The sequence below is a fragment of the Emericellopsis atlantica genome (genome assembly GCF_019669845.1).
Source record: "Emericellopsis atlantica unplaced genomic scaffold F5Z01scaffold_11, whole genome shotgun sequence".
In the NCBI taxonomy this organism is placed as follows: Eukaryota; Fungi; Ascomycota; class Sordariomycetes; order Hypocreales; family Bionectriaceae; genus Emericellopsis; species Emericellopsis atlantica.
The window spans coordinates 142,005-167,678 of record NW_025764713.1 but is presented as its reverse complement, the minus strand read 5'-3'; the positions used below and the strand labels follow the sequence as shown (position 1 = coordinate 167,678).

The 25,674-nt window shown below is 56.5% G+C and overlaps 5 protein-coding genes across 5 annotated transcripts; 2 read left to right on the top strand and 3 right to left on the bottom strand.

The window, feature by feature from the left end:
- Nucleotides 1–52: 52 nt before the first annotated feature.
- F5Z01DRAFT_681005 (mRNA capping enzyme, catalytic domain-containing protein) lies at nucleotides 53–4,189 on the bottom strand (the record flags this gene model as incomplete). Its single annotated transcript, XM_046265643.1, has 8 exons — nucleotides 53–1,052; nucleotides 1,127–1,295; nucleotides 1,968–1,972; nucleotides 2,166–2,215; nucleotides 2,269–3,372; nucleotides 3,422–3,688; nucleotides 3,742–4,010; nucleotides 4,084–4,189. The coding sequence occupies 8 exons, from the start codon at nucleotides 4,187–4,189 to the stop codon at nucleotides 53–55; spliced, it is 2,970 nt and encodes a 989-aa protein (XP_046118854.1).
- A 390-nt stretch (nucleotides 4,190–4,579) lies between these two features.
- Nucleotides 4,580–6,686, bottom strand: F5Z01DRAFT_653374 (uncharacterized protein). Its single transcript, XM_046263357.1, has one exon. The coding sequence runs from the start codon at nucleotides 6,190–6,192 to the stop codon at nucleotides 4,948–4,950; it is 1,245 nt and encodes a 414-aa protein (XP_046118853.1). The 5' UTR covers nucleotides 6,193–6,686; the 3' UTR covers nucleotides 4,580–4,947.
- A 61-nt stretch (nucleotides 6,687–6,747) lies between these two features.
- Nucleotides 6,748–10,896, top strand: F5Z01DRAFT_706049 (uncharacterized protein). The gene is made up of 2 exons (XM_046266443.1): nucleotides 6,748–9,681; nucleotides 9,736–10,896. Exons 1-2 carry the CDS (start codon nucleotides 7,063–7,065, stop codon nucleotides 10,807–10,809), a joined length of 3,693 nt encoding a protein of 1,230 aa, XP_046118852.1. The 5' UTR covers nucleotides 6,748–7,062; the 3' UTR covers nucleotides 10,810–10,896.
- A 148-nt stretch (nucleotides 10,897–11,044) lies between these two features.
- Nucleotides 11,045–12,507, bottom strand: F5Z01DRAFT_60938 (oxidoreductase FAD-binding domain-containing protein). The gene is made up of 4 exons (XM_046260777.1): nucleotides 12,137–12,507; nucleotides 11,991–12,072; nucleotides 11,384–11,927; nucleotides 11,045–11,320 (listed from the first exon to the last, which is right to left on the bottom strand). The coding sequence occupies exons 1-4, from the start codon at nucleotides 12,294–12,296 to the stop codon at nucleotides 11,171–11,173; spliced, it is 936 nt and encodes a 311-aa protein (XP_046118851.1). The 5' UTR covers nucleotides 12,297–12,507; the 3' UTR covers nucleotides 11,045–11,170.
- Nucleotides 12,508–15,857: 3,350 nt separating this feature from the next.
- F5Z01DRAFT_621015 (uncharacterized protein) lies at nucleotides 15,858–24,867 on the top strand (the record flags this gene model as incomplete). Its single annotated transcript, XM_046261177.1, has 7 exons — nucleotides 15,858–16,972; nucleotides 17,026–17,486; nucleotides 17,533–19,507; nucleotides 20,017–20,255; nucleotides 20,284–21,025; nucleotides 21,084–23,621; nucleotides 23,679–24,867. The coding sequence occupies 7 exons, from the start codon at nucleotides 15,858–15,860 to the stop codon at nucleotides 24,865–24,867; spliced, it is 8,259 nt and encodes a 2,752-aa protein (XP_046118850.1).
- Between the last annotated feature and the right edge of the window lie 807 nt (nucleotides 24,868–25,674).

Below are 25,674 nucleotides of genomic sequence, written 5' to 3'. Positions count from 1 at the left end.
GAGCGCCCTGAATGAACTCCATGCCCACTCCAACGCCAGAGAAACACAGCAATCACCGCTTGGCGGCTCTCTTCGCCTCCTCCGCGCGTGCCTTGTACTGCACTTTCCACTCCGGCGCCGCCTTTTGCAGATCCTTCTCCGTCACGCGATCCTGTATACTGCTGAGCACACTTTGCATCGTACTACGATGGTTCGCCTCTTTCTTGTCGTCGCGGAATCGCACGATCCGCCAGCGGCCCTGGTCGTCCAAGTTGCACTCCACGATACGGTCGTCGAGCGGGTCCCCGAGTGACTTGAGTGTCTCCCACTCCTCCTCGGTGATGTACAGCTGATTAAAGTGATCATACTGATCCGCGCCTCGCTCGCGACCCGCAAATATAAGCAGGTCTGCGGAGGGCACGGAGTCGTAGTCGACAAAGGGCTCGGTGATACCCTCGGCCATCTCATCCGGGGTCGGCTCCACGGTGGGAAAGTGAAGTTTCAATCGGCAGTCGAGTGTGTTTTCCTCGGGCGGTTTCCACTTAAGAATGTGCTCATCCGTGCCATGTTTGTATGGAGTGTTCCGGCATGTGAAGATCAGCCCGTCGTTCCCGTGGGGCAGGTTCGGCAGCACAGTGGCGAACAGCATGTCGATGGCGTAGGAGAACTGGAAATCTTTCATCTGCAGGATGAATGGCTGCAGCAGACGCATGTCCGGACGCGACGCGAGGGCCTTTTTGTAGGGATCGTAAATGTTTTGCTTGACGTAGGCGATCCGCTTGTCCAGCGTGCGCTCTATGAGAAGTTTCTTGTCAATGATGAGGCAGTCAAAGACCAGATAGCGAGGCTCTTGGCGACCGTCGGGCAAGGTATCGATCACCAATTCCCCGTCGAGAATGGTGTCTTGGTGAAAGCCTGTGGGATTCTCGCTCAGGGGGAAACGAAGATACTGGTTTGGTATGAACCAAAAGTCGTTCTTCCGGTCGATGAAGTAGTTTGCGCCATTGCCTTTACCGTCGTGGGTGAGGTAGAAGAGATATCGAATGCCATCAGACTTTTCACAGACATAGTAGCTGAACACGGTTCATTAGCATCAATGCCATCCAACCTCGTCTCTGCGCCGGGGAGGAGGGGGGAAACCACATACTCTTGCTTTGAAAGCTCCTCTATATGACGTGCCCCGAAGCTCACGGGCTGCGCTCCTGGGAACCCGAGTGTGTTGCGACCAAGCAATTCGGCAACCTCCCTGCGCAGCGTCTGCAGCAAATCCCCTTCGGCTTTGATACCTGGCTCCTCTATTGTTCGCAAAGGCCCTTCTGCCCCGGGCGGCAGATCATTATGATCCATGGTATTCGCTCTGTCTCCTTGCGGGGGTATCTCGCGTGATCAATTCGCGGTATCTGTGTGTTGCAATCCTTGGTTCTAGGCACTGGGGAGTGATGGTGGTTATCTCTCGCACTTGTCAGACAAGAGTCCTTGTCGCACCAAGGCCAATTTGTCAGACCAACAAAATTTCAAGGAGACACGTTCCGGTTTGGTCGACATGAGGTCCGTGGAATTCGCCTCCCATGGGCATCAGATGTGATTCAACATTCGGCACGGTAAGGTAAGGTAGGAGCGGCATGAGATGAGTGGACCGTCCTCATGGTGAGCGGATTCAGTGAAGGTGAGAATTCGCCGTTCTGCTGGCTTAGTCACTAACAGAATCGCCGTCAAGAACCATTGAGACCAGTTAGTGTAAAAAGCGGGGTAGCCTGAACACTGACCATGATCAAAATAACTGACAATTCCCTTGTCCTGGTCATTAATGTTCTCATGTTAATGAAAATGTTCTCAGTCGTCGCCATCAGGGTGTCCAATGCGACTCTTTCCACAATGCAGTGGTCGCCAGTGCGCTCAGAGCACTAATTGGAATACTTGAACGTCAACAGATAGACTCGGGCGATAACATGTGTAAACGCGACTTTACTCCAGCTACGACATACTACCTAACCTGTCTGATCATGAGGAGTCCGTTGCAAAGAATAATGATATTTCATACGGGTCATGAGCAGCCCAGTTTCCATTTCTACTAATAGAACAAGGTATGAGACTAAAACCGCCGTCAGCGTCGTGCCAATCGAAGCCAGCTAGACTGAGGCTAGCTCTCGTCTATCTTGTCGACCTCTGCTCGTGCTTCCTCCCACTGCTGCTTGCTCTTGTTTGCCCATTCAATCTGGCTGCGTGCATACGCCAGCTGTTCGAGACCTGTTAGCTTGTGCTGCACTACGAAACAAGAGAGCGACTTACCATGTATCTCCGCAAATCATCCTCTTTCTCATGCTGAAACCTCCTCAAATCACGCAGGACGCTGGCGCTCGCCTCCTTGACGTCCCGCTCTGAAGCGACCTGGGCTTGCTCGAGCTGGCCGATGGATTCCCTAGTCTTGCCAATCGTGTCTCGCCGAGTTCGCTCCGGATCAACGTCAACCACCCCCTGTACCGCATGTCGGATGGGGCCAAAGATCTTATTCGTAATAGAGTTCCCGCTTGGAAGCTTCCTATGCGTTACGCTGGCGCTCCTCTCGGGGAGTCCTTGGCTGGCAGAGGGGGTGGCGCCTCTGAAATCCGAGTCAATCGACTCAGTATCTTCTCCATCTCGCCGCTGTTGCGTCGACGGCTCCTTAAGGCTGGTCGAGCGCTTTGGTGGCGGCGAAACCTGCTGACTGCTCGAGAGATACTGCTCGATCCGCCTTGCCTCGGCCTCACTCCTCTCCAGCTGGTCCAGCAGCGCTCTTTTCTTGTTCAGCTCCTCCGCAGTCAGATCTTGCTGGATGCGCTTGAGAGCGCGGTATCTCAGCACACTTCTCACGACACCCGCGAACTGTGCGCTCTCCCTCATCGGCTCCGCGAAGCTGGCGCCCAGTGAACCTGATAGCTCTTCCGTGGCAATGTATGACAAGTCGGCCGCTTGGCCGACACGCTCAATGGCCGGACCTAGCGAAGGGGCCTGCTCAGAGAGAGCAAAGGCATTGAAGCGTGAGCCAAGCTCGCAGAGATCGGCCGCGAGGGACGATAGATGGCTGAGTGATCGACGATTGACCTTCTCCATCGGTCCTGTCAGAAGACTTTCGAGTTCCTTGATGGACGCCTCGTAGGAGATGAAATAAGTATCGAGATCTTGTTCGCTCAGAGCATTGGGCTCGGGTGGGTATTTGCCTTCGGCGCCAGGGGCTCCTTGGACTGCTGACGCGGCCAGATCATACGATGCGCCTCCTGTTGTCTTGAGCTTCGCCGAGTTCGAGGGGACTGGCAAGTAGTTGTGCGCAGCCGACGGGTTTGCCGTATCTAGAGGAGGGGCCTTGAGGATAGATTTGGGAATCGAGGACACCGGATGCGAGTGCAATACCTCGCTCTGCCACGCGCGTTAGTCAACATCACACCTTGGGGCAATCAGAACGCACCCAGCTCGCGTTGGGATCGAGGAATCTCCACCAGACGCCGTCAGTGCGCACGGCGTCCATTCGTCGACAGCGATTCAGGAAGACGGCAAGCATGCGCTTGCGCAGGTCGATGATTTGCTGGTCCTGCTTCGCGCTCGTCGGTTTGGCAGCATAGTCCGCCATTGTATGCTTCTCTGGAATAGGAGGGATGATGAGTGTCGGGTGAAGCCGCGTGAGGGCATCGCGCAGTGTCGCAAACTCGGAATATCGACGGCGAACTTCGAGGTCCTATGCAGTCGTCAGTTCCAGTTCCAGACAGTCTATCGACCACGACCACGTACGCCTGTGCGGATCGTATAGACGATATATCTACCTCCACTCTCGAGACTCTTGCCAGCGTCCGTAATGGCGATGGACAGCTTTGGGTTTTCGTAGAGGATCTGCTCGATGCGGCTGTCATAGCCGCCGGGTTTTCGCGGCGGGACACTCTCCTCGGCTGGATAATCGTCGTCTTCGTCGTTCATGTCGTCCCCGCGAGGCCCAAAGGCCGGCTCCGCCCCTTCATCGTCGCTACCAGAAGTGGGTGTTTGCGCGGGCTCAACGTCGCGGACTGCGGTCGCGCTAGGGATCAGCTTCAGGTATCTTCACGCGAGCCTCTGAGTGACAGCAGAGATGCGACTCACACGCGCGTGTTCCGGATGGTGAGGTTGGGTTCACTGAGGATGAAGCGTTCGAATCGCGGCGGTCAAAGCTCGTGCCGTACGGGTTGTTGTCTTCGTCGTTCCACATGATGGCTCTCTAGACGCTTTCTCTCGAGTACAGTTGTTCCACGGACGTGCACCCGCAGTGCAGTTTGGCGAATGCAAATGACTAAGGCCTTGGAATCAGTTCCCAGCTCTGCCGGTTGCGGTTTCGCAATGAGCCGGTGTGGGGGAGGGGCGCATACTTGCCGTCGGAAGCTCCCAGCGTCTGTGCAGTTTGGGCGATGATGATTCACTTAAGAGAGAGCAGATGATGCCATAGTCCGGATCGATAGTGCAGCCCGCAGTCAGCTGTGGTATATCGCATGTAGCTGAGGTCGGAGTGAGGCTGGGGATGGTAGCACTTGGGTTGCTTAGTAGTAGTGGAGCTACGGAGAGGGACGCACGTCGACGCATTGGAGCTTCCCAATGATGACGACGGACGCTCGGACCACCTAGGCTAGCATCTAGGGATTCTAGGCATCCCCTGTTCATTTGGCTGCGTAAGACTGAACGCCGCATCCGTACCAGTGCAATGATGAACAATAAATGCTTATTATTTGTTTATCGTCGTTACCAACCAACTTCATAACGCTAGCCCCTTGGAGCTGGGTGCTCCATAGTGTGACAAGTGTGCGTGAACCTTTGCGCCAAGCTCAACGCGCGGCGCGCTTGCATCCTGACTGAACGACATCGATCACGATATAGCAACAGGGGGCTCTGGTACGTGGCCTTCATAGCTTGCGTCAGTGCTCGACCGTCTGACACATGATTAGTTCTCGTTTTTGGGCCACGCAAGCAATGTGTTTACCTCTGGGCCATAGCTCTTCGCACGGCCTCCCGTTCAATATTTCCGCGAGGATGCCTTTCGCTATTCAGTGTCTCCGCCTTGCCTCGTCTGTTTTGCCCTGGTTGGAAGCTGTAGGCGTCTTGCGTATACCCTGATGGTCTTGCAGGAGAGACAGACGACACCGATAGTATTGTGGGCGAGGCAGCTCGGCTTTCGTTGGACTCGCCATCACTACCGATCGGGCTGACTGTTCGCGTCTCTGAACGGTGCTCCTTGATCTTCGCCTCCGTCTCTCGCTCAGAAGGTCGATGCGGTGGGCTTGGAAACTGCCGACCAGGTGGGTCGTAGTCATCGCTGTGAACGGTTGCTACTCCTGTATCTGCGGAGTCAGTCTCAGGATCTCCTCTTCCACCCGACGTTACGTGTGCAGACGCAGCCGGTCGATCTGCAGACCCTCGTCGGGGGTTCGATGTACGTTGCCAGCTCGCATTTTGCCTTCTTTGATGCCCATCGTTCTCCGAGCTGCTCGAAGACGATCGCAATGTGGTGCGTCTTGCCGTAGTTGAACTGGCAATGGTCGAGGCCCGGCCGACGGGAAGCCTCAGCAAGTGTAAGAAGCGTTGTCTCCAGGACGAGTGGTGGTAGTCATTGGTATCATTATTCGACGGTCTGCGGACTTGAGAGGACTGGCTTCGTCGCACGTGTTGGTCTCGAGTCTGATTCTGACTGTGATGCGCAGAAGCATGCGGGTGCCCTGGTGGTCCATGGTGGGGCATTTCAAACATCGGGTATGGCTGGTACGAATTTGGCGGCTGCACATATGGCACGCAAGGGGGCTCTGCCTGGTGTTGATCATCTGTGACCAGCCGGGCTGTCCAAGGCATCGTCACGCCTGGATATGGTAGGCGGCACGGTCCGCCGATGGTATATGGATATGCTCGCAACTGGTGAGGGCCTTGCTGATAGATGGCCGATTGGTATGTCACCTGGTGACCATAGCCCGGCCAGTAGTGTGCGACTGGCAAAGGTGCGAGTGCTATGTCGGAGGGTAGACCTGGCCGCCGGCGTGCCTGGCGACCCCCTGGTAGCCTGATGAGATTGCGGGCTTTGCGTGAGCTTGCTGCGTGGCCCATGTAGAACAGACAGAGGACTATGATACCAACCGTGACAACGACACAGGTGAAGATGATGCCGAATTTCTGCGCATCAGTCAGGCAATGCCACCCAACGCAGTGGTCATGGCGTCTTGGGAGGGCCGGCATGGTGGAAGCGACGTCAGTCCGGGAGTCCCTTGAATGAAGGAGGAGTGAAGAAGCAGAAGCCGCCTTTGTTTTCAAGAGCTAGACCCGACAATGGGTGAGTGTGCTCTTCAGTTCGTCTGATTTACCTTGCCAGCTCCCTCTCACCTGCAGCTCGCTTGACTGCCTCACATCTCACCCTCATCGTTCATGGCGATCACAGCACGCCCAAACGTTTGAATATACCAGTTCGTTGTCTTATAATGTATGAAAAGCGCATCTTCTCGGGTCCCGCAACAGGGCATACTTAGCAGGACGTCGCTAGCACTTGAGTGCATTGCATAGGTAGTGTCCAATGGCATCCCGCTTCTCAGATCGCAGCGTTCTGCAGTGACTTAAGGACGTCCTGTACGTGATGTTTTCTCGGACGTCACAGTCTGAGCTGGGTTGGCCAGGGTATCTCGGTATTGTCGCGGCTGTTACGCTTCCAGGGACTCGAAGGATGAACTGAAGCGACATGGACTGGAGTTGGACGGCGCCCCACAAAAACTACCTCAGGCTACAGGGCAGGTACGCTCAGCTGCGCACGGGCCACATTCGACGCGGCGCATTGTCGCCAGAATTCGAAGCTTTCACAGTTGCTCGGCACCACATCTCAGTCCGCGTTACCATCACTGTTCAGCGCCAAACCCGACATCTCGCGATCACCTGTCCCGAATCTCAACACGACGGAATATTGAACATGCACAAGTCCCCGTGAAAGCGACGAACGAAGTGCGCATCACGAATTGCAGCGGCCTAGAGCCAGTTGCGCATCGTCTCCCATCGACGCGTAGTTCAGCGTCACCCTCCATCCGACTGCGCTCTGCCGACCGAAACATCGCATCTTGAGCTATGGCGACGACGCAAAACAGCATCGTCACCAATGGTGGCATCAATGGCAAGGATGACTCCGAGTTCACGAGGTTCCGCGACATCCCCAACTCCCTCCTGATTCCAACGCACGGCGAGCAAGATGAGGACCTGGCCGGTGTGGAAATTGGTCTAGAGAACCTCGACGACGACCCCGAAGACCTGTGCACGCTTCTCGAGAATGAACAAGCAGCCAAGACGTTCTGGATGACGAGCGCCCTGGCCTACGCCAAGAAGGGCAGCGTCGACCAAGCCATTGACATCTTGATCCGAGGCTCCAATGCTGTTCAGGCTAACAGTTCTGGCAGCAGCACTGGCCAGAGGGACAGGGTCAGCATGCTATGCTGCTTGTGTTGGCTGTACCTCTACAAGAGCCGCGAGGCCCCTCGCCTGGTGCCGGAAGGCGTTTCGGCCTCGGAGGTCAAGACGAAAGAGCAGTACCTCCAGATGGCAACGTCTTCGCTCAACGACGTCGCGCGCTTAAACCCCTCGTTTTCCCCCATGTACCTGGCGCGAGGTGTGTTGCTGCTCCTCAAGGCTTCTTTGCATGCTCCATCCAAGACGGGTTCAGTAGCTGGCTCAGAGAAGCATGGCCTCCTGAAGACGGCAGCAAAGGCTTTCGAGGATGCACTCCGCGTTTCACACGGCAAGAATATGTTGGCGCTGATGGGCAAGGCTCGCACCTTGTATTCCATGCAAAAATACCCAGAGGCAATGGCCGCGTATCAAGACGTCCTTACCAAGATGCCCGATCTCACGGATCCAGACCCCCGCATTGGCATTGGCTGCTGCTTGTGGCAGTTGGGCTACAAAGACGATGCCAGGACGGCCTGGGAGCGCAGCCTGGAGCTCAACCCCCAGTCCAAGGTGGCCACCATTCTCCTGGGTCAGTTTTACCTAGATGCCAGTAGCCATCTTCCTGTGGACACTGATGAGTTCTTGTCGCTCTACAAGAAAGCCATGACGGAACTCACCCACTCTGCTTTCAAGATTGACAAGAACATGCCCTTGACCTGCGCAACCTTTTCCAGCTTCTTCTTGTCTCGCAAGAACTGGGACAATGTGGACAAGCTGGCCCACAAGGCTATCGACTACACCGACGTCAATGCGATAGCCAGTGACGGCTGGTACATTCTGGCCAGGAAGGAACATTCTCTGGGCAACGTCGACAAGGCTGCTGATTACTACCGACGTGCCGATGATGCTCGTGGAGGCACCGACAGGGGTTATCTGCCAGCCAAATTTGGTGGCGCGCAGCTTTCTGTCCTGAGAAACGATCTCGGCGAGGCCAAGTTAAGACTGGAAAAGATAATCCAACAGACCCGTACCTATGAGGCTATGGTTCTCTTGGGCACCATCTACGCCGAGGAGGTTTTTGAGAGCCAAAGCAGCGACACCAACGAAGACAAGTCTGCGGAAATGAAGAAGGCAATCTCGTTCTTGGAGAATGTGCGAGCTTCATGGAAAGACCCCAAGAAAAGTCATGCAAGGGACGGCTCGGTTCTGCTCAACTTGGCGCGCCTCTATGAACTAGACAACCCCGAGAAGGCGTTGCAGTGCCTTCAGCAAGCTGAGCAATTAGAGCTCGATCACCTGCCAGCCTCGCATTACCCAGAGGGGGTCACTGATGAAGCAGAGATAAGGGCTGCTCTTCGGAAGCACCTTTCGCCGCAACTGCTGAACAACATTGGTTGTTTCCACTTTCAAGCTGAGAAATACGATCAGGCGAGCGATATGTTCCAGGCGGCTTTGGGCTCGTGTATTCGCATCAGCGACGCGGACCCCGACGCTGATACAGATGCCTTGGTGTCCTCCATCAGCTACAACTTGGGTCGTAGTTACGAAGCCCAAGGGCTCACTGACAAGGCTGTCGAGGTGTACGAGGGATTGCTGAAGCGTCACGACGATTACATTGATGCTAGGATCCGCCTCGCCTACATCAAGCTCCGGAAGAACCCCAACAAGGAAGGCCCAGACGCGGTCGCAAAGCTTTACCAAGAGAACAACGCCAATCTTGACGTGCGAGCCCTCTACGGCTGGTACCTGGGCAAAGTGCACAGCAGGAAGCGACCCGCCAATATCCAGGAGGACAACGAGTACCGCCACTACAAGCACACGCTACAGCACTACGACAAGCATGACAGGTATGCCCTCACCGCTATGGGCAATCTCAACCTGCAGCAGGCGCGCGAGATGCGTCGCGAGACAGACCACGACAAAGCAAAGCGTAGCCAGCAATATGCAAGGGCGGTCGAGTTCTTCGACAAGGCCCTCTCGCTGGATCCAAAGAATGCCTATGCTGCGCAGGGCATTGCCATCGCCAACGTCGAAGACAAGAAGGATACAAAGAACGGCCTCCAGGTGTTCCACAAAGTGCGCGACACCATCAAGGACTCCAACTTGTTCATGAACCTCGGTCACGTTTACGCCGAGCTACGGCAATGGTCGAAGGCGGTGGAGAACTACGAGATGGCCTTGTTGCGGGATGGTAAAGCGAACGATCCGACAATTCTTGCTTGTCTTGGCCGCACTTGTCTGAACCGTGGCCGCGCTGAGCGCAAGCTCGAGGCTTATGAGAAGGCACTGGAGTGTGCACAATTAGTAAGTCCATTCAGCCTGGTCCTCTCTATGCGCTGAGAAACTAACCTTTGCAAGGCGCTCAAGGCTCAGCCTGAGCAGGTTAACTGCAAGTTCAACGTCGCTTTCGTGCAGATCCAGCTTGTTACGTTCATGCAAGGTTTGCCTGAAAACCAAAAGTCCACCGAGCAACTGGAGGCGGCAGCAAAGGGCCTGGAGGAGGCCATCACCTCGCTCGACGAGATCGCCGCTGGCACACAGTTCCCCTATCCCAAACACGACATTGAGCAACGCGCCAGCATGGCTCGCAATACTTTGCGCAAGCAGCTGGAACGTGCCATTGGCAAGCAGAAGGAATGGGAGGAGGCGAACAAGGACAAAATCGAGGAGGCGCGACGTCTTCGCGAGGCTGAGAAGAAGAAGCGGGACGAGGCTCGTGCGGCTGCCGAGGCTCAGGAGAAGGAGCGTCTTGACAACCTGCGCAAGGAACGCGAGAGAATCCAGGCGAGAGATCGCGAGCTCGCCGCGGCGCGAGACAGGGAGCGACAGGAGGAAGAGGAGCGCAAGCAAGCTGAGATGACTACCGACGAGGAGACTGGTCAAAAGGTGAAGCGCAAGCGCAAGCCGGCTGCTCCCCGTGGCGAAGGCAAGTCCAAGCAGCCGAGGTCGCGCAAGAAGAAGAACGTCGACGATGACGATGAAGACGACGAGGCGAGCCCGGCAAAGAAGAAGAGACGCCTTACACAGAGGAAGGACAACCCCAAGTTCAAGTCCTCGGAGATCATCGTGGACAGCGATGAGGAAGACGACGACGGCGCCCTCGAGGCGGCGGAGAAGAATCTCGAGGAGAGAGAGGACTCGCCGCTCTCCGAGTTGGACGAGGATGAAGCTGGTGAGAAGATGGACGTGGACGATGCCGCCAACACGACCAAGCGTGAAGACGCTGGGGATGAAGACGAGGACGACGCCCCGCAACAGCAGAGTAAGAGGGCAAGGCGCGCTCGGGTCGTCGACAGCGACGAGGAAGCTGACGCAGATGATGAGCCCGCGAGGAAGAGCCCCGTCGCTGCTGAATCAGGAGACGAGGCCGGATCGCCTGCTGCTGCCGCTGACACTAGTATGAAAGAAGCAGAGGACGAGGACGAGGAGTGAGGGACCGGCTCAAGGCTGATGCATTCTGTGTACAGTATGGGGGTTTTCAAGACGGTGGAAGAAGGCGCACTTTTTGGCCACATAGCGATCATTTGAAAATAGGGCTTCATGATTTACTCTTTAGTCTTTAAACAACAACAACAACAACAATGTCGAGAAACATGCTTTTTTGTCCTCGTTCCACCGTCACTCCTCCTGGTCGGTCATATACTCCGCCACCTTCCCTTTCCTCTCCTCATCTCACCACTCGCGTTATTATATTCATCAGGCACTCGTACATTCTCATAAGATTGCGTCAGACATCATTGTCGATCCGTTTTCTCGGTGAAAATATGGCCCAGTGGAGATATACCACTCTCGTCTAAAAGGCAAAGACCTGGTCCTCGAGCTTACTGACGGGGCGGGCCTTCTTGTAGCCGAGGCTCTCGGTGGTCTTCTTGAGGCCACTGACCATGGGGGGAGGGCCACAGAGGAGGATCTTGACCTTGTCGGCGGGCTTGGGGAGCCATTTCTGGGGGGGAAAGGGTCAGCGAGCTGGTTCACACAAAGCACTGTCATTCCAGGCCCAACTTACCTGGATCATCTCAGCCGTGACATAGCCAACACCGCCAGTCCAGCCCTCGGGGGGCTTGTCCAAGACGTAGTGCACGCGGATACCCGAGTCCTCCTTGACGAGCGCGTCCAGGTCCTCCTGGAGCAGGATGTCCTGCTCGGTGACGTTGGCAAAGATGAGGTCGACCTGGGTGACATCGCCCTCGGGGCGGCCGCGGACGATGGCGCGGATGATCTGGAGCATGGGGGTGATACCGGTGCCGCCGGCAATCATGCCAAAGTGCTTGCACATGTTCTGCTCGTAGACAAAGGCGCCCTTGGGGCCGCGGACGCGGATGGTCTGGCCGACCATGAGGGAGGCCATGTGCTTCGAGATGTTGCCCTTGGGGTAGGACTTGATGAGCAGGTCAAAGAAGCCGGGCTGGTGGTCGCCAGAGATCGGAGTGTACGAGCGGACGATCTCCTTGGTGGTGCCATCGGGCTGGGGCAGCTGGGCGCCAATGGAGATGTGCTGCCCGATGGGCAGGCCGAGGATGTCGGCGGCACGAGGGAGCTTGAAGCGGTAGCTGTACGCTGTTAGGGTCCGGGTGTCTGGAAGGACGCTGGTCTGAGTGGCTGGTACGACTCACATGGCGACGTTGTGGGATATGATGGTTTTTTCTTGGAGCTCAAACTCCTGGAAAACGTTGGGCTTCAGGACAGGCCGGATCTCTGCGGTCACCGCACGTCAGTTCTTTTCTGCGCCGCCCGCACATTGTGGTACACCATCACTCACGGAGAGTCCATATGTTCCAGCCACCAAAAACGAGGGCAATCAGCAGCGCGTAGATTGTCCACTCCCTCTTGACGATGAGGGTGCCCGCGACGAGCATGAAAGCTGGGATGTAGACATAGTCCCGCTGGAGGTTGAAGGCGTCGCCGTCCGCGGCACTCATCTTGACGGTTCTACTGTGGAATTGGCTGGCACTATCGACCGTGTATCGGCTTTTCGAGGGGCACGCGACTCGACGATGGAGGGGATTCGAGGGGTTCTCCTGCGTTCAGGAGACGACTGAAGAGTGAGGGAGGGACCAGACCGGATGTTCTGCGAAATTTCCCCACCAAGAGCCGAAGGGTTGGGGGAGGGGGGGGTTGGGCTAGACAGATAGGGCGGTAAAGGCTTGTGCGAGTCGCGGCACCGGTGAGCAGCAGCACAAAGAGCGAATACTATCTTCTGCAGAGCGTGAGGCAATTGCAGGAGGACTCTTGCTGCGATTTGGGTTTTCAAGCGTTCAATGAGACTCCCGGTGACGCGAGCAACCTACGTGTAGCCTCGGCGACATTCGGTGGTAGTAACTGTTGAGGTCTGCCTTTAAGTCTAGGTCACCAATGGAAAAGCCCTGGAGTAGTCTAGTCGCCCAATGAGCAGCCTCTTTTCACCGCATGAAATTGTACATATCATAGAATCGTGCACGTGAAGTATACGTATATAGGCGGCGAACCCTGAAGAATGTCGCAATGTCTCGACTGACTCGCCGGTCCTCGTCTGGTGATTCTGGTCAGTCATGTCGGCGAAATTCTGAGCAACAATGAGGCCTACCCTATACAGCGACGTGCTGTTGATAACGCAAGTTATATTACCCTGCACTTCGATATCCCTATAGAGTTTCGAAGGTAGAATCACGTTGTGCTTGGTAAAGACGATTCTAGGTAGCGAGCATGACCACAGCAACCAAAAACAGGAGATAAATGCGGACATTATTGCACAGGTATACCAAAAATACCCGTAGGGTGCGCCCGTCCTCGCTGCTCATGGCTGGTGCACGCAGAATAGTAGCCAGGCATCAAAGACCCAGCCCATGGTCTCTTGAGAAGATGGTACCTTTGGCTGCTCCGGAGTGGTTGGCCTAAGCGCGATAATGCTTGTTCGTCGCGGCAGAAAGGTGATCTATTGATTTCTTATGTGTAGCAGTATAAGTCTTGCTCGTATGTTCGGGTTTGAACGAGCCTCCCCAATATCCCTCCCCACAATGGATACGGCCGGGTCATTTGTTGGTACGGATACGACGCGGAGGCATGTCTGCCAGCAGCAAGCATGTCGGCACCTCTCCAAAGCGCGATGGAGCATTAAACTTTGTATGCGTGCTGGGCATTTCGGAGAATCGCGAGTCAACGGCGAGGTTAACAAATGTCTGATAAACGCGTTAGACGGCGACCACTGAGCACGGACCCGTAGGCGAAGCGCGAATCGCGATAGCGTCATGTTGCAAGGTCCTGCCGACTTTGGCGTTTGTATCCTTAAATATTTAAGGAGCATCTGGTGGCTAGGCCCCCGATAATAGTGTGAAACTGTCGCGACTGACACAGACGGCCAGGCCAGTCAATGCACAGCCGCAGAGGCCCTCTTACGACAGGACTTGCGAATTGCGATCCGGATGATCGACATTCGTAATCGCGATCCATGGCGTTGGTTACAGCCCGAACTAGATACCTGCACGAAGGGTGTAACTAAGTACTTAGGTACCTAAACTGACTTTGGCGCTTGCTGGGCCATGAAGAGTAGAGCCATATGAGGCATCCAGGGACAGTCGCACATAACTAGTACCTTAGTGATTAATGATGCTTGAGAATTAGTCTACTCCGTACCAGCGACGTCAATTGTCCGCCAGTATCGCATCTCGCGGGCCCGCACCTCGCAGCTCAGCCTGGGCCCTGGCCAGCCATCCACCCGCGCCCCTTGGCACGGTTGGCTGATGTGATTGGATCCGTGGGATGGGATTGAAACTTGAACCCCCAAACATATTCATGGGCCAAGGAGGCTAGCCCAGGTTTGCCAGGGTTTGATGATGCAAGATGGAGGGGCCGGACCGGACCAAGGACAGCAGAGGTGGGCAGTCTGTCTGCGTTGTGCTTCCTGTTGTGAGAGAACGCAGAAATCACAAGCAGACTTGGATCAACGCTCAACGCTCATCTCTATGCCTAGCGCGTATCTACAGATGTTGACTGTAGCATCGGTGCTCGTTTCTTCCTATAAGCACTCGTACAATGCGAGGTACGTGTGAGACGCCCAACATTGTAGGTGGTCAAGAGCCCAGGCAGGTTCCAGTCCCTGCCAGCCTAGCTCGGAGCTATTGTTGCAGCTTGCGCTACCACTGACGTCGATGGTCAATGCCGCCGAGCCAACGAATTATTATTTCATACCCTTGGCAAGCAATTAGATCGACATCGACATCGCCATGTGCGATTCGGAACGCGCTCGTTGTCTCTCCCATGCCTCGAACTTGGCCTTCGCAACCAACCAAACCTCGTCGCTGCTTCGCTCATACCTCACGTCTTCATTGTCTTTCAGTCTTTCCCACCTTGCCTACCTTACGCAGGCGCGAGCGTGAATGAGCGAGTGATCAGCGTGCAGGACAGCGCCAAACGAATACGCACGCACCGCCCCAGGTGGTTGATAGCAGCTTCGCCTCCCTCCCTCTCTTCCTCATTCATCACGTCCCATTGCTTAGCCCCGACCGGGTCGTATAGCTGCCACCTTGGCATTTTGCCGTGACACTGGGAAGAGGGACGATAATTAACTTAGATGGGTTGTCGCCACCTATCTCTCGCTACTTCCGTCTGTTGCGACTGTCGTTTCCGATAGCAGCAAGCAGGCAGGCAGGCGAAAACGCAGGCAGGCGCCTTCCTTGCAAGGGACCCTCCATCCAATTGGTTTGCCCGCGCCTCCCGCTGCCTCAACCTCCGCATCAGGGATAATTACTTGATTTTCCCTCTTCTCTCTGCTTGTCACACCGTCTGCTGTCCTATCTCAGTGCTAGGCGACTAATACTCGACTTGGGAAAGCCGGCCGGCCCACTCTACGCGGCAGAAGCTGGTGTCCGCACCTGTCGCATCGGAGATTTACCTTTGATCGCATTCCCGAGCGCTGGCGCGCATTCCAGCTACCAAACCTTCGACGTCGCAAGCTTCCAATTGCTTTCCGGAACCGTATCCGTCCCGCCATATTTCAGCTCCAAAGCCAATTGCTTCACAGTGAATCGCGGGCCTTAAGCACTCTGCGTCGCACGAACCTTGGGCTCCAGTCGTTGAGGATTGGTCTCTCACCATCGTCTGTGATACCTGACCCTACACAAGTCGCCACAGACATTCGCTCCGGTGTGCAGCATTTTGTCCTACATTGGTGGAACAGTTATCTATCTGGCTTGCACCGAAACACCCAACACGGACGGAACGCTCATCATCGAATTGTATCGGCCGTTACCGAGTGAACGGATGCGGAGGGCGTATCATCCTGCTTGCTGCTGTGGGACAAAAGCCGTGGCTGAGACATCCGCGCAACCCCAGGCCACTCGCTGACTTCGAGTCGACATTTCTCTGAAACCCGGACAAAGCAAGCGGCGCGAAGGACAAGAGGCCCGCAAGTCATCAACACAAGTTTCGAGTGTCAGCGTCAGCTACCATCATCTCGAGCTGTGCCCTCGAGGTCGTCGCCGGCCTCTGCCGTCTATATCGCCACAATGACTGCGGACATATGGAAGAAGAGGACTTTGCCGTCACTCAAGACGGCGCAGCCCCCGGCACAGCAGTACGAGCCGCTGGTGGAACAAGCCGACCTGGTCGAGGCCAAGGCCCCCAGAATTCTCACCAGAGCGCTGCGGTCCTTAAGCAGCTCCTCGCTCGATTCCATCAACAATGGCGGCCCAAGGCGATCAAGCTCGACGCGCAGGCTCCAGAAAGTGCCATCTAGTTCCAGTACCATGTTGGATAGGCTGCATCGCCGGGTGTCGAGAGACTCATCCATACCGGCCTCGCCTGCGGACATGCCCGGAAGTCCGATAGATCACTCCTTCTCGTCCATGGAGATCATCAAATGCGGGCCGCTCAAAACTGACGTTTCCTTGCTGAAGGCGCGCACAGAATACCTCATTCTGACGGACCACTGCTTGGTCAAAGTCGGCAGCGTTGAGGCTGCGCGAGGCGTTTTCCCGCAGCTAGCACAATCCGAGGCCTATGAGTCGCAGTCGGATGCTCGATCCGCCTTGACAGCCAAATCAGCAGTTTCGGAGATTCGATTCGAGGTGCCTCTACACTCGCTCGTCGCAGCTTTCGTGGAGGAGGGAGCGAGCCCACGTTTTGGCCTCGAGCTGTGGTGGTTCTCGCCTTGTCCACGCTTGGCTTATTGCAAGGCTCACCTGTTTTTCTCCACGCCCAAGGAGAGGAACGACTGGCTCGGATCGATTCACAACATGTGCAGGGTGCGACATCGTCAATCGAATGCGCACGCCGTGGTGTCAGACAACTTGAGGATTCGCATTGACCACATTGTGGCTCACCACGAGACACCGTTCGCCGATGGACCATCAAAGAATCTAATTTTCCCCGTCGCGAAGCGAATTGTCGGCACCGCCCAGAAGCCCCACGCTGCCGAGGACAGCCAGCAGCACGTAGACGGATCATCATTTTACTTTGTTATTGGGCCCTACATGTGTTATCTTATCGAAGTGTTGAAAGCAGATTATGGCACGCCTGCTGGAGAGCTCCGCGTCAAATCTAGCCATTTCGGCACGGTTACTATGGCTGGATTCCGGGCCTCTGTGGCCTCGCACGAACAGAGGTTCTTGATGAGCTTTCGGTGAGCTATTTGCTGGCACGAGCCCTATGGAGCTAGCTGCTTACAACTTTTAGATCACCATTCGGACGGGAGGCACGTCTTGACCTTGCGAGTGTTCATTACAGGCGAATCATCGAAGCATTGCTGCGCGTCGATCGCATTCTCAAGCCCATGTGGCCTCAGCACTTCCAACAAAGCATTTTCGACATCAAGGGGCTACCGCCACCTCTCCAATTGACATCGGGCAACGACTTGGGAGGGATCGAGCGCAGCCTCCAGGCCTATTGTGCGGCGTTCCACACAAGTATGCCACATTGGACAGTTGAATGGTACACATCCTCGCAGCCTGTCTTCCGGCTGATACAGTCGGAAAGCTCGCCGTACTCCCCAGCGCAACTCATGGCTGTCTTTCGTGCACTGCGATACAACAGCTTCTTCAAGGGAATCTCCTTTCGGGATGTAGACTTGTCGCCTCTTGCCGCCAGGAAGGACTATTCGCCCTACGGTGAAGGGGTTGTCTACACCTCTCTCAACGGTAAGCGCCTTGATCCCCGGCCTGCGCGCCACGCTGACAATCTCAGGCTGCAAGATAACGAAAGAACACTATGATGATCTGATCGACTCACCCGTGTTGACTCAAGAATTTCATGCGCTGCTGTTTGCATCCGAATCGATTCGCTGCATCGACCTCACCAACTGTCTTGGCATCCGGGATAAACGATCGTCCCAGGCGCGCGTATCCGTAGATTATGCAAGCTGCCGACGGACTAGCTCCGAGATTGTACGTCCGATCCTGGCTCTGGCGCGTGCAGAGCTCTGCACGTGCCACAGCATTACCATGTCAGGCAACCCATTGTTAGCTAGCGATCTTGACGAGCTTGCCAATCTGCTCGTCCTCGATCACGTCCACTTCAGGAAACTAGAGCTCGCGGGATGCAGTCTAGGAGATGCGGGTCTGTCCAAGCTCGCTGCTGGATTAGCGGGGCAGATGGACTCACTTCAGGTTCTGGATATTTCCGACAATCAGGGCGTTGTCAAGTCGGACGTTCTTCGACATAGCCTCAACCAACTTCGAGCACTCAGGAAGCTAAATATCGCGAGCAGCACGCGCCTTGACAGTCGGTACCCCATTGTCGATGAGGCGGCTATCCATAATTGGTCATTGACCGAACTGGACCTGTCATGCATAGCGCTCAATGAGGCCACAGTGGATGTCTTGGCAGGCTATCTACAGACGGCCAGGTCTCAGTCAATGCAGACATTGCGTCTGAACAAGTGCGGGCTCACTGGACGGCAGCTCGCGAGAATTCTGCGGTCCATGGGTCAGGCTCGCAAGGTGACCGTCCATGCCAACGGCAATCGCCTCGATGAAGGAATTGATGACTTGTGCGGGGCCATCGCATGTGGCTTTGCCCCCTGGAGCTTGTTTTTGCAAATGGTGGAGTTCAACCACGAGATCAGCTACACGAAGCTGTGGAAGGCACTTAGAGTCAACAAGACCATCGAATGCCTCAGTCTGGCCGGGTCATCGACGCCGGACGCAGCCAGCGCTGAGGCGTGCCAGGCAGTGTCCGATTTCTTTGTCAACAATGACACTGTACGCTTTCTGGACATATCTGGCTACGATGCCAAGCTTGACGAAGGGAGACTGGGCAAAGAATTCTCACGTGCCTTGATCGGCATGCGTTCCAACAGGCGGATCGAGCACCTGCGTGTGCGCAGCCAGATGCTCAACGTCAATATTGGCGATCTCGCCGAGGCTGTTGGGGGGAATGACACGCTTCACACTCTGGACTGTGAAGACAATGACTTCAATCTTTCCAACTTCCGCCACCTCGTCAAGTACCTGGAGTCAAACACGGTCATTCGACACTTCTCGGCGTTTTCGCCTCAGGAGCTCGACCGGTCCATGCGCAGGGTTGCCTCTAGCGTGAGCATCACGACGCCAAAACGGCGCTCATCTGTGGTTTCGAGGTTCCGGCATGACAAGGGACCGGCTCCATCGGGCGACAAGGCTCTCGTCCAACAGCTCAAAGACCAATGGGAGACGGTGATTGCAGAGTTGGAACAGATTCTCCAGAGGAACAATCGACTGTATGAAGAAAGCAAATGTTCAGACGATGAGGTCGAGTCCCAGACTGCTGCTGCAACGGACGGAACTTTCTGGGCCTCGTTCGGAGGGCTTGCCATCAAGGAACACGAGTCCCGACGAAGCAACAGTTTATCCAAACAAGGGTCGCCGAGTCCCAAATACGCCCCAGAGAGCCCCCGTGGCGCACACCATCTTGGGGCGCTCCGGCGCTCCGACTCTGCTGCCTCGAGCGCAGCCGTAAGTCCGACCAGCATTGGTGATGGCAGTTTCAGCACGCCTGACCAGACACCTCCCGAGGCGGAGAGCCCTCGCGGAGGCTCATTTGCTTCTATCCCAGAAGCGCCCTTTCACGACACTGATGGCAATTACACGTACTTTGACGCGCAGGCCACAGACCAAGGCTTGCACATGAAGGCCCACAGGCGGGCGTGGAAGGAGACGGTAGGGTGCATTAAAGAGGAGGAGTGATGTCCGTCCTTGCGTGCGCCCAGATCTATCTTTCGTATATCACCCGGTACTTCTTATTTCTTGTTCTTTTCGAGGTCTGCATTCAGACGGAGTCTATAGATGGGGGATCGATCACATTCGTTGTCGTTAACAGGTAGGGGGACAGCAGGGCGCATGGGTTTTATGATACCATACCAGAAAGAGTATCGGCGTTTGTTTGGAGTCGCGACACAGTTGTACGGACTTGATACCCTTCGTTTTCGCAGTTAGAGTAACTTGATTATACGCTTGTGTTCTCGACGATGCTTTCTGCTTCTGTGCGTGCTAGTCTACGTACTAGTACTACTTACCTAACTGGATGAAAGGAAAAGGGGGTACGGTTAAGTTGTTGATGTGATGGAGTCGCTGCGCCACAGGCTTAGCGGACCCCGCCTAATTCTACAGCACGGGCAGCAGGCACCAGCCACGCAACCATGCAAGGCCACCCGTTCGTTCCAAGCCCAATTGCGTTGCCTGACCTGCTCAGCCCCAGTGAAAGCTATCGTCATCTGGCAACGTTGTCGACTTGCATCTCCAGTCCTCCATACTGGGCACGCTCATACAGTCAGACAGCCCAACCCATTCGCATATCTGCAGACTCGTCTTGCATCGGGAGAACGACGGCTGATTGGAATCGACCTTTGATCGATCCTCAATTCAGTCGCTGGACGGACTCCCGCGGTTCCATCGCGACCAAGGGCTCCGACGTCCCTGACGACATTGCCGGTCCGCGAGCCATTTGCTTACCACCTAGGCGCCATGTATTCGAACTCGAACGCCTTCCTCGGAGGTGGCGGCCAGCGTCCTGGTGCCCAGCAGCAACAGTATGGCGGCGCCTTTGGGGCCACACAGCAGCCTGGGCAGCAGCAACCGAGCCCCTTTGCGCCGCAGCCCACAGGCTTTGGCCAGCAACAGCCGCTGCAGCAGCAGTACACCGGATTCCCTATGCAAGCGCAGCAGACTGGCTTGCCTCAGCAGCAGCCGCTCCAACAGCAGTACACTGGCTTCCCGGGCCAGCAGCCCCAGCCTCAGCAGAGCTTCCAGACGGGCGCGCCTCCCATGCCCTCGATCCCTCCGCAGTTCCAGTCGCAGTTCCAGCAACAGCAACAGGGTCAACAGCCTCCGCAGCAAAGCTCCCCCTTCCAGAGCCAACCGCCGCAGCAGACTGGTTACTCGACCTCGCCTCAGCCGGCGAGCGGGCCTTCGCAGCCTCCCCCGCCGCCAATGAAGCCTCAGGCTACTGGCTTCAACGAAATGGCCGCTTCGTTCCAGACCGGCGGCACGCCCAAGCCAGCGGGGCGCCGAGGCGAAACCAAGCCGAAGCCAAATAAGATCCCCAACATCAGGTTGTCATTCATTACGGCCCCTGATCAGGCCAAGTTCGAGACCTTGTTCGCTTCCGCCGTGGGCGAATCGACAATGACCATGTCGGGTGAGAAGGCGCGTGATCTTCTGATGCGATCGCGTCTGGATGGAGATTCTCTCTCGCATATCTGGTATGTCTTGCATGCGAAAGAGATGTCGGAGTGTAGTTCGCTAACATATCTAACCTAGGACCCTCGCCGATACCACCAGGGCTGGTCAGCTCTACTTTCCCGAATTCGCGCTCGCCATGTATCTTTGCAACCTGAAGCTTACGGGCAAGTCCCTGCCCCCAACCCTACCCGAAAACATCAAGAACGAGGTTTCGAGCATGGTGGACATTATCAGCTTCAGCGTTGCAGAAGACGCGCCATCTTCTGCGCCAAGCGCATCGACCCCCAGCGCTCAGCAGCAGCAGCCGGCGCAGCCGTCCAACTCTCAGATCCTGACATCGCAAATGACAGGGTTCCCAGGGCAGCAGCCTACCCAAGGTCTTCAGTCTCAGCAGACAGGCTTCCCTGGCCAGCAAGGCTTGCAAGCCCAGCAGACCGGCTTTCCCGGCCAACAAGGCCTGCAGGCTCAGCAGACTGGCTTTCCTGGTGCCCAGAACCCCCAGGCTACTGGATATTCCGGGCCTCGCCCTCCTATGCCTCCTATGCCTACTGGCTACAACCAGCCGGTTGCCCCTCTGAACGCCCAGCCCACGGGTCGACCTGGTCAATGGGGTCTTGTCAATGCGCCCGACAGTGGTCTGCCGAACATTGACGCCTTGCAGGCACGCATGATGCCTCAGCAGGGACGGGAGGCAGGCAACTTCACTACGCAGGGCTTGCAGGGCAATGCAGTGATTCCCTGGGGCATCACCAAAGAAGAGAAGACTCGCTACGACTCCCTATTCCGAGCTTGGGACGGTTTGGGCAAGGGCTACATTGGTGGCGATCAAGCCATTGAGATCATGGGTCAAAGTGGACTCGAGAAGCCTGACCTGGAGCGTGTGTGGACTCTGGCTGATCACGGCAACAAGGGTCGCTTGAATCTCGATGAGTTCGCGGTAGCCATGCATTTGATTTACCGCAAGCTCAACGGATACCCACTGCCCAACTCGCTCCCTCCCGAGCTTGTGCCACCCTCTACGCGCAACTTCAGCCAGTCCATCGGTACTGTCAAGTCCATGCTCAGCAGGGAGTCGGATGACCGCAAGAACTCTGGAGCGGCCCTCTTGCCCCAGAAGACTGGTGTCAGCTACATGAAGAACCGGTCGTTCCGCGGAGGTGCCAATGTGGGAGCTGCTGGTCGCAAGGATGCGACTGTCTTCCGCAACAACGACGAGGAGTTTGGTTACAAGTCAAGCGCACGTCGCAGGGTCGGCAACGATTCGCCTCGACCAAGCTCACCTGGCTCTGTTGACTCCAGCGACGACCTGACTCTGGACCAGCTGAGGAAGAAAATCCGCGAGAAGCAGGTGCTGCTTGATGCGATGGATTTCAAGGACGAAAAGCACGCCGAGGAAGATGACATTCTCGATCGCCGCGATCGTGCCGAAGCGGAGGAGCTGTATCGCAGGATCCGCCGAATCCAAGGAGACATTGACGCCCATCCCGATGCTTCGCCGTCCTCCGGTGATTCTGAGGCCGAGAGGCGTGCTATGAAGCGTCAGCTCCAGAATCTGACGGACAAAATCCCTCAGTTGGCTTCCCAGGTTCGCAAGACCGAGAAGGCAATTCAAGAGGCCAAGCTGGAGCTGTTCCGCCTCCGTGATGCCAAGGCCAACCCCGGCAGCGCAGCCTCGATTGTTGGCACTGGCCCTGGCGGTGTCGTGACCGAATCCGACCGCCTCAAGGCCCGCGCTAAGGCCATGATGCAGCAGCGGACTGCTGCTTTGACAGGAAAGAAGATCGACAACCCCGTCGAAAGTGATGACGCTGCCTCGAAGCGCCTCGAGGAGGAGTCGATCAAGGCCAAGAACGAGCGCGAGGGTAACGAGAGCATGGTCCGTGACGTTGAGGAGAGTGTTCGTGACTTTGCCCGCGGTATTGAGGACAGCCTCAAGGAAGGTACTCAGGATGAGTCCAGCCAGCACGAAAAGCGGCGTTGGGAGGACGCTCTTGGCGTTGAGGATGATGTCCGCGACTTCATTTTTGATCTCCAGCGAGAAAGTCGCTCTGCCCGCGTCCGTACCCAGGACAAGCGCACTGCTCGCCCTTCAGCCCCTGTTGAGGAGACGCGACCTGAGCGTGTGGCCAGTCCTCGTGTGGACAGCCCGGTCTCGACGTCTCGCACCGGTAGCCCCGCCGCTTCCGGTGGCTCATATGCGGCTTACAAGACGCCCGAGGAGCGCGCTGCCTTTATCAAGCAGCAAGCCGAGCAGCGTATGGCTGAACGCCTGGCGGCCCTCGGCATCAAGGCGCCATCGAAGCCCGGCGAGAGCGCTGCGCAGCGCGCGGAGCGAGAGCGGGCTGAGCGGGCAGCAAAGATGCGCGCTGCTGAAGAAGAGGACGCACGCCGCGAGCAAGAGCGCCAGGCTCGTCTTGCTGAGGAGCAGGGCATCCCGCCTCCTGCCGCGGAGCCTGAAGCCGCCAAGGCCTCTGCGAAGAAGCCCCCTCCGCCTCCTACTCGCAAGGGAGGGGCGGCGCCCAAGGCCGAGGAGGACGACGCGGCGATCAAAGCCGCCGAAGAGCAGCGCCTTGCTCAAGCACAAGAACAGCAACAGCGCGAGACGCAGCAATTGGAGTGAGTCTATCAGTGTCTCATTGTGCAATGTACAGCATTCTGAGCTAACCTTAACAGGGACGACGTCAAGGATGAGGAGGACGAATTCGCCAAGGAGCAGAGAGAGGCCGATGCTCGCCTCAAGGCACTCGAAGAGCAGGTCAAGCAAGGTAAACTGCGCAAGGAAGAGGAGAAGAAGAGGAAGAAGGCCGCCATGGCCGAGGCCAAGGACAAGGAAGCCAAGCTGGCAGCCCGTCGTGCTGAGATCGAGGCAGCCAGGCAGCGCGAGCTCGAGCTGCAGCGACAGCTGGAAGCCATGAACGACGATTCGGACTCATCGTCTGACGATGAAGGTCCTCAGCAGATCACCCCTCAGGCCTCGACCCCGACCATGGGTGGCAGTCAAGCTGCCAGCCAGGAGCTTGAGCGCAAGGTCGCGTCGCCGCCTACGACCGCTGCCGATGCTGCTCCCGCTGCCACTGTTCCCTCGGTCGTGACATCGCCTCCGGCCGAGACGGAGAGCAAGAACCCCTACTTCAAGATGATGTCCCAGGCACCCGAGACGACATCTCCTGTCGCTGCTCCATCGGCGCCCGCAGATCCTTCAGCACCAGCGCCTCCTGCTCCGGACGCTTCTACAAATCCGTTCCACCGCATGAAGCAGGAACCTCACCCAGCACCCACTCCTGTGTCCAGGAAGCGTGCTGATTCCGATGATTGGGGCTCTGACAAGGAAGAAGACAGCTCCGACGACGAGGACGATCGTCCTGGAGGCGGCAACGCTGCTCAACTCGCGTCCATCCTGTTCGGCACAATGGCCCCCCCGCGACCGTTGTCTGCTGCTGGCAGGGACTCTTCGCCCGCCACACCTGCTCAGGATACACCGATTGCTGCACCTCCTCCACCACCTTCTGCTGGTGATGCTCCCGCTGCACCACCACCGCCTCCTCCGATGCCTGCTGGCGATGCGCCTTCTGGGCCACCACCACCGCCTCCTCCCATGCCCGGATCAGACGCTCCCAGCGCACCACCCCCTCCTCCCCCTCCTATGCCTGGCATGGCCTCTCCTGGTGGCCCTCCACCGCCACCTCCCCCTGGCGGTCCTCCTGGGCCGCCTCCCCCTCCTCCGGGAGGCGCGCCTCCACCACCTGCGGCCGGTGGTGGCCGGCCAGCTGGCTTCCTCGGGGAGATTCAAGCAGGCAAGTCCCTTAAGAAGACAAAGACCAAGGACACCAGCGCTGCTGCCGTTGCTGGTCGCGTCCTGTAGAACAACGCACGGGGAGAGTCATGTACCAGCTTCAGTTTGTTCGTTTCGCTGCGATAGAATCGCGATTTACATAGTCTACAATGCTTCTCCTTTTGGATAGTGACTTTGTTGTCCCTTGTGCCTTTGACATACTGTGGGAGGATTTTAACAGCTGATCGTTCGCGCTCTGCATGATGGGAACCTCAATGCAACACTTGCCGACAGTAGAGCCGTGGATCGAAGCCCATGGCATTGAGGACGAAGGATGGCCTTGGATGAGGTCGCCTTAGCGCGTTGAGCTACGTGGTCGTATTGATTGGATGCGTTGTTCACGTTACCAAAGCCGGTTCTGGCTAAATTAGACTTTTATGCATTGTTTAATAACGAGATCGGGAGTTGTGAAAATGCAAGCTCTTTAGACCGCTGGAGCTAAAGATCCAATGCCGAAGAGAACCATGTCCATGTCGGGACCGGGAGGGTCACTGACTCACTCTGGTCTGGATGAAGTCTCTGGATTTCCCAGTCATACGTACTCAATCACCCAATTCTCTGATGGAGGAATGAATCTCCCATGATGCGATAAGGTTTGCCTGGACACTGGAGAGCAATGTGATGAGTTACATTGGGTGATCATGGTCCGATTTTCCATGCCCGTCTTCGGAACTTTTGGGTTGTGATGTGCCTGCAATCGCGGGAAACCGGATGCCTCCGGGACGCATCACGATCGAAGAGGAGTCTACGTCTAGTGTGTCCCAAAAAGCAAGAAAGACGGAACACGGGATGGCAGACAAACGGGGCTAAGCAGGCTCGCAACACTTTAGATCCCTA

What these genes read in the sequence shown, in the direction of transcription:
- F5Z01DRAFT_653374 (XM_046263357.1), bottom strand. Translation starts at nt 6,192, where the DNA reads ATGCCGGCCCTCCCAAGACGCCATGACCACTGCGTTGGGTGGCATTGC.
- F5Z01DRAFT_706049 (XM_046266443.1), top strand. Translation starts at nt 7,063, where the DNA reads ATGGCGACGACGCAAAACAGCATCGTCACCAATGGTGGCATCAATGGC. An exon ending in CACTGGAGTGTGCACAATTA is followed by an intron (nt 9,682 to 9,735) that starts GTAAGTCCATTC and finishes AACCTTTGCAAG; the next exon opens with GCGCTCAAGGCTCAGCCTGA.
- F5Z01DRAFT_60938 (XM_046260777.1), bottom strand. Translation starts at nt 12,296, where the DNA reads ATGAGTGCCGCGGACGGCGACGCCTTCAACCTCCAGCGGGACTATGTC. An exon ending in ATATCCCACAACGTCGCCAT is followed by an intron (nt 11,928 to 11,990) that starts GTGAGTCGTACC and finishes AACAGCGTACAG; the next exon opens with CTACCGCTTCAAGCTCCCTC. An exon ending in TCACGGCTGAGATGATCCAG is followed by an intron (nt 11,321 to 11,383) that starts GTAAGTTGGGCC and finishes TTTCCCCCCCAG; the next exon opens with AAATGGCTCCCCAAGCCCGC.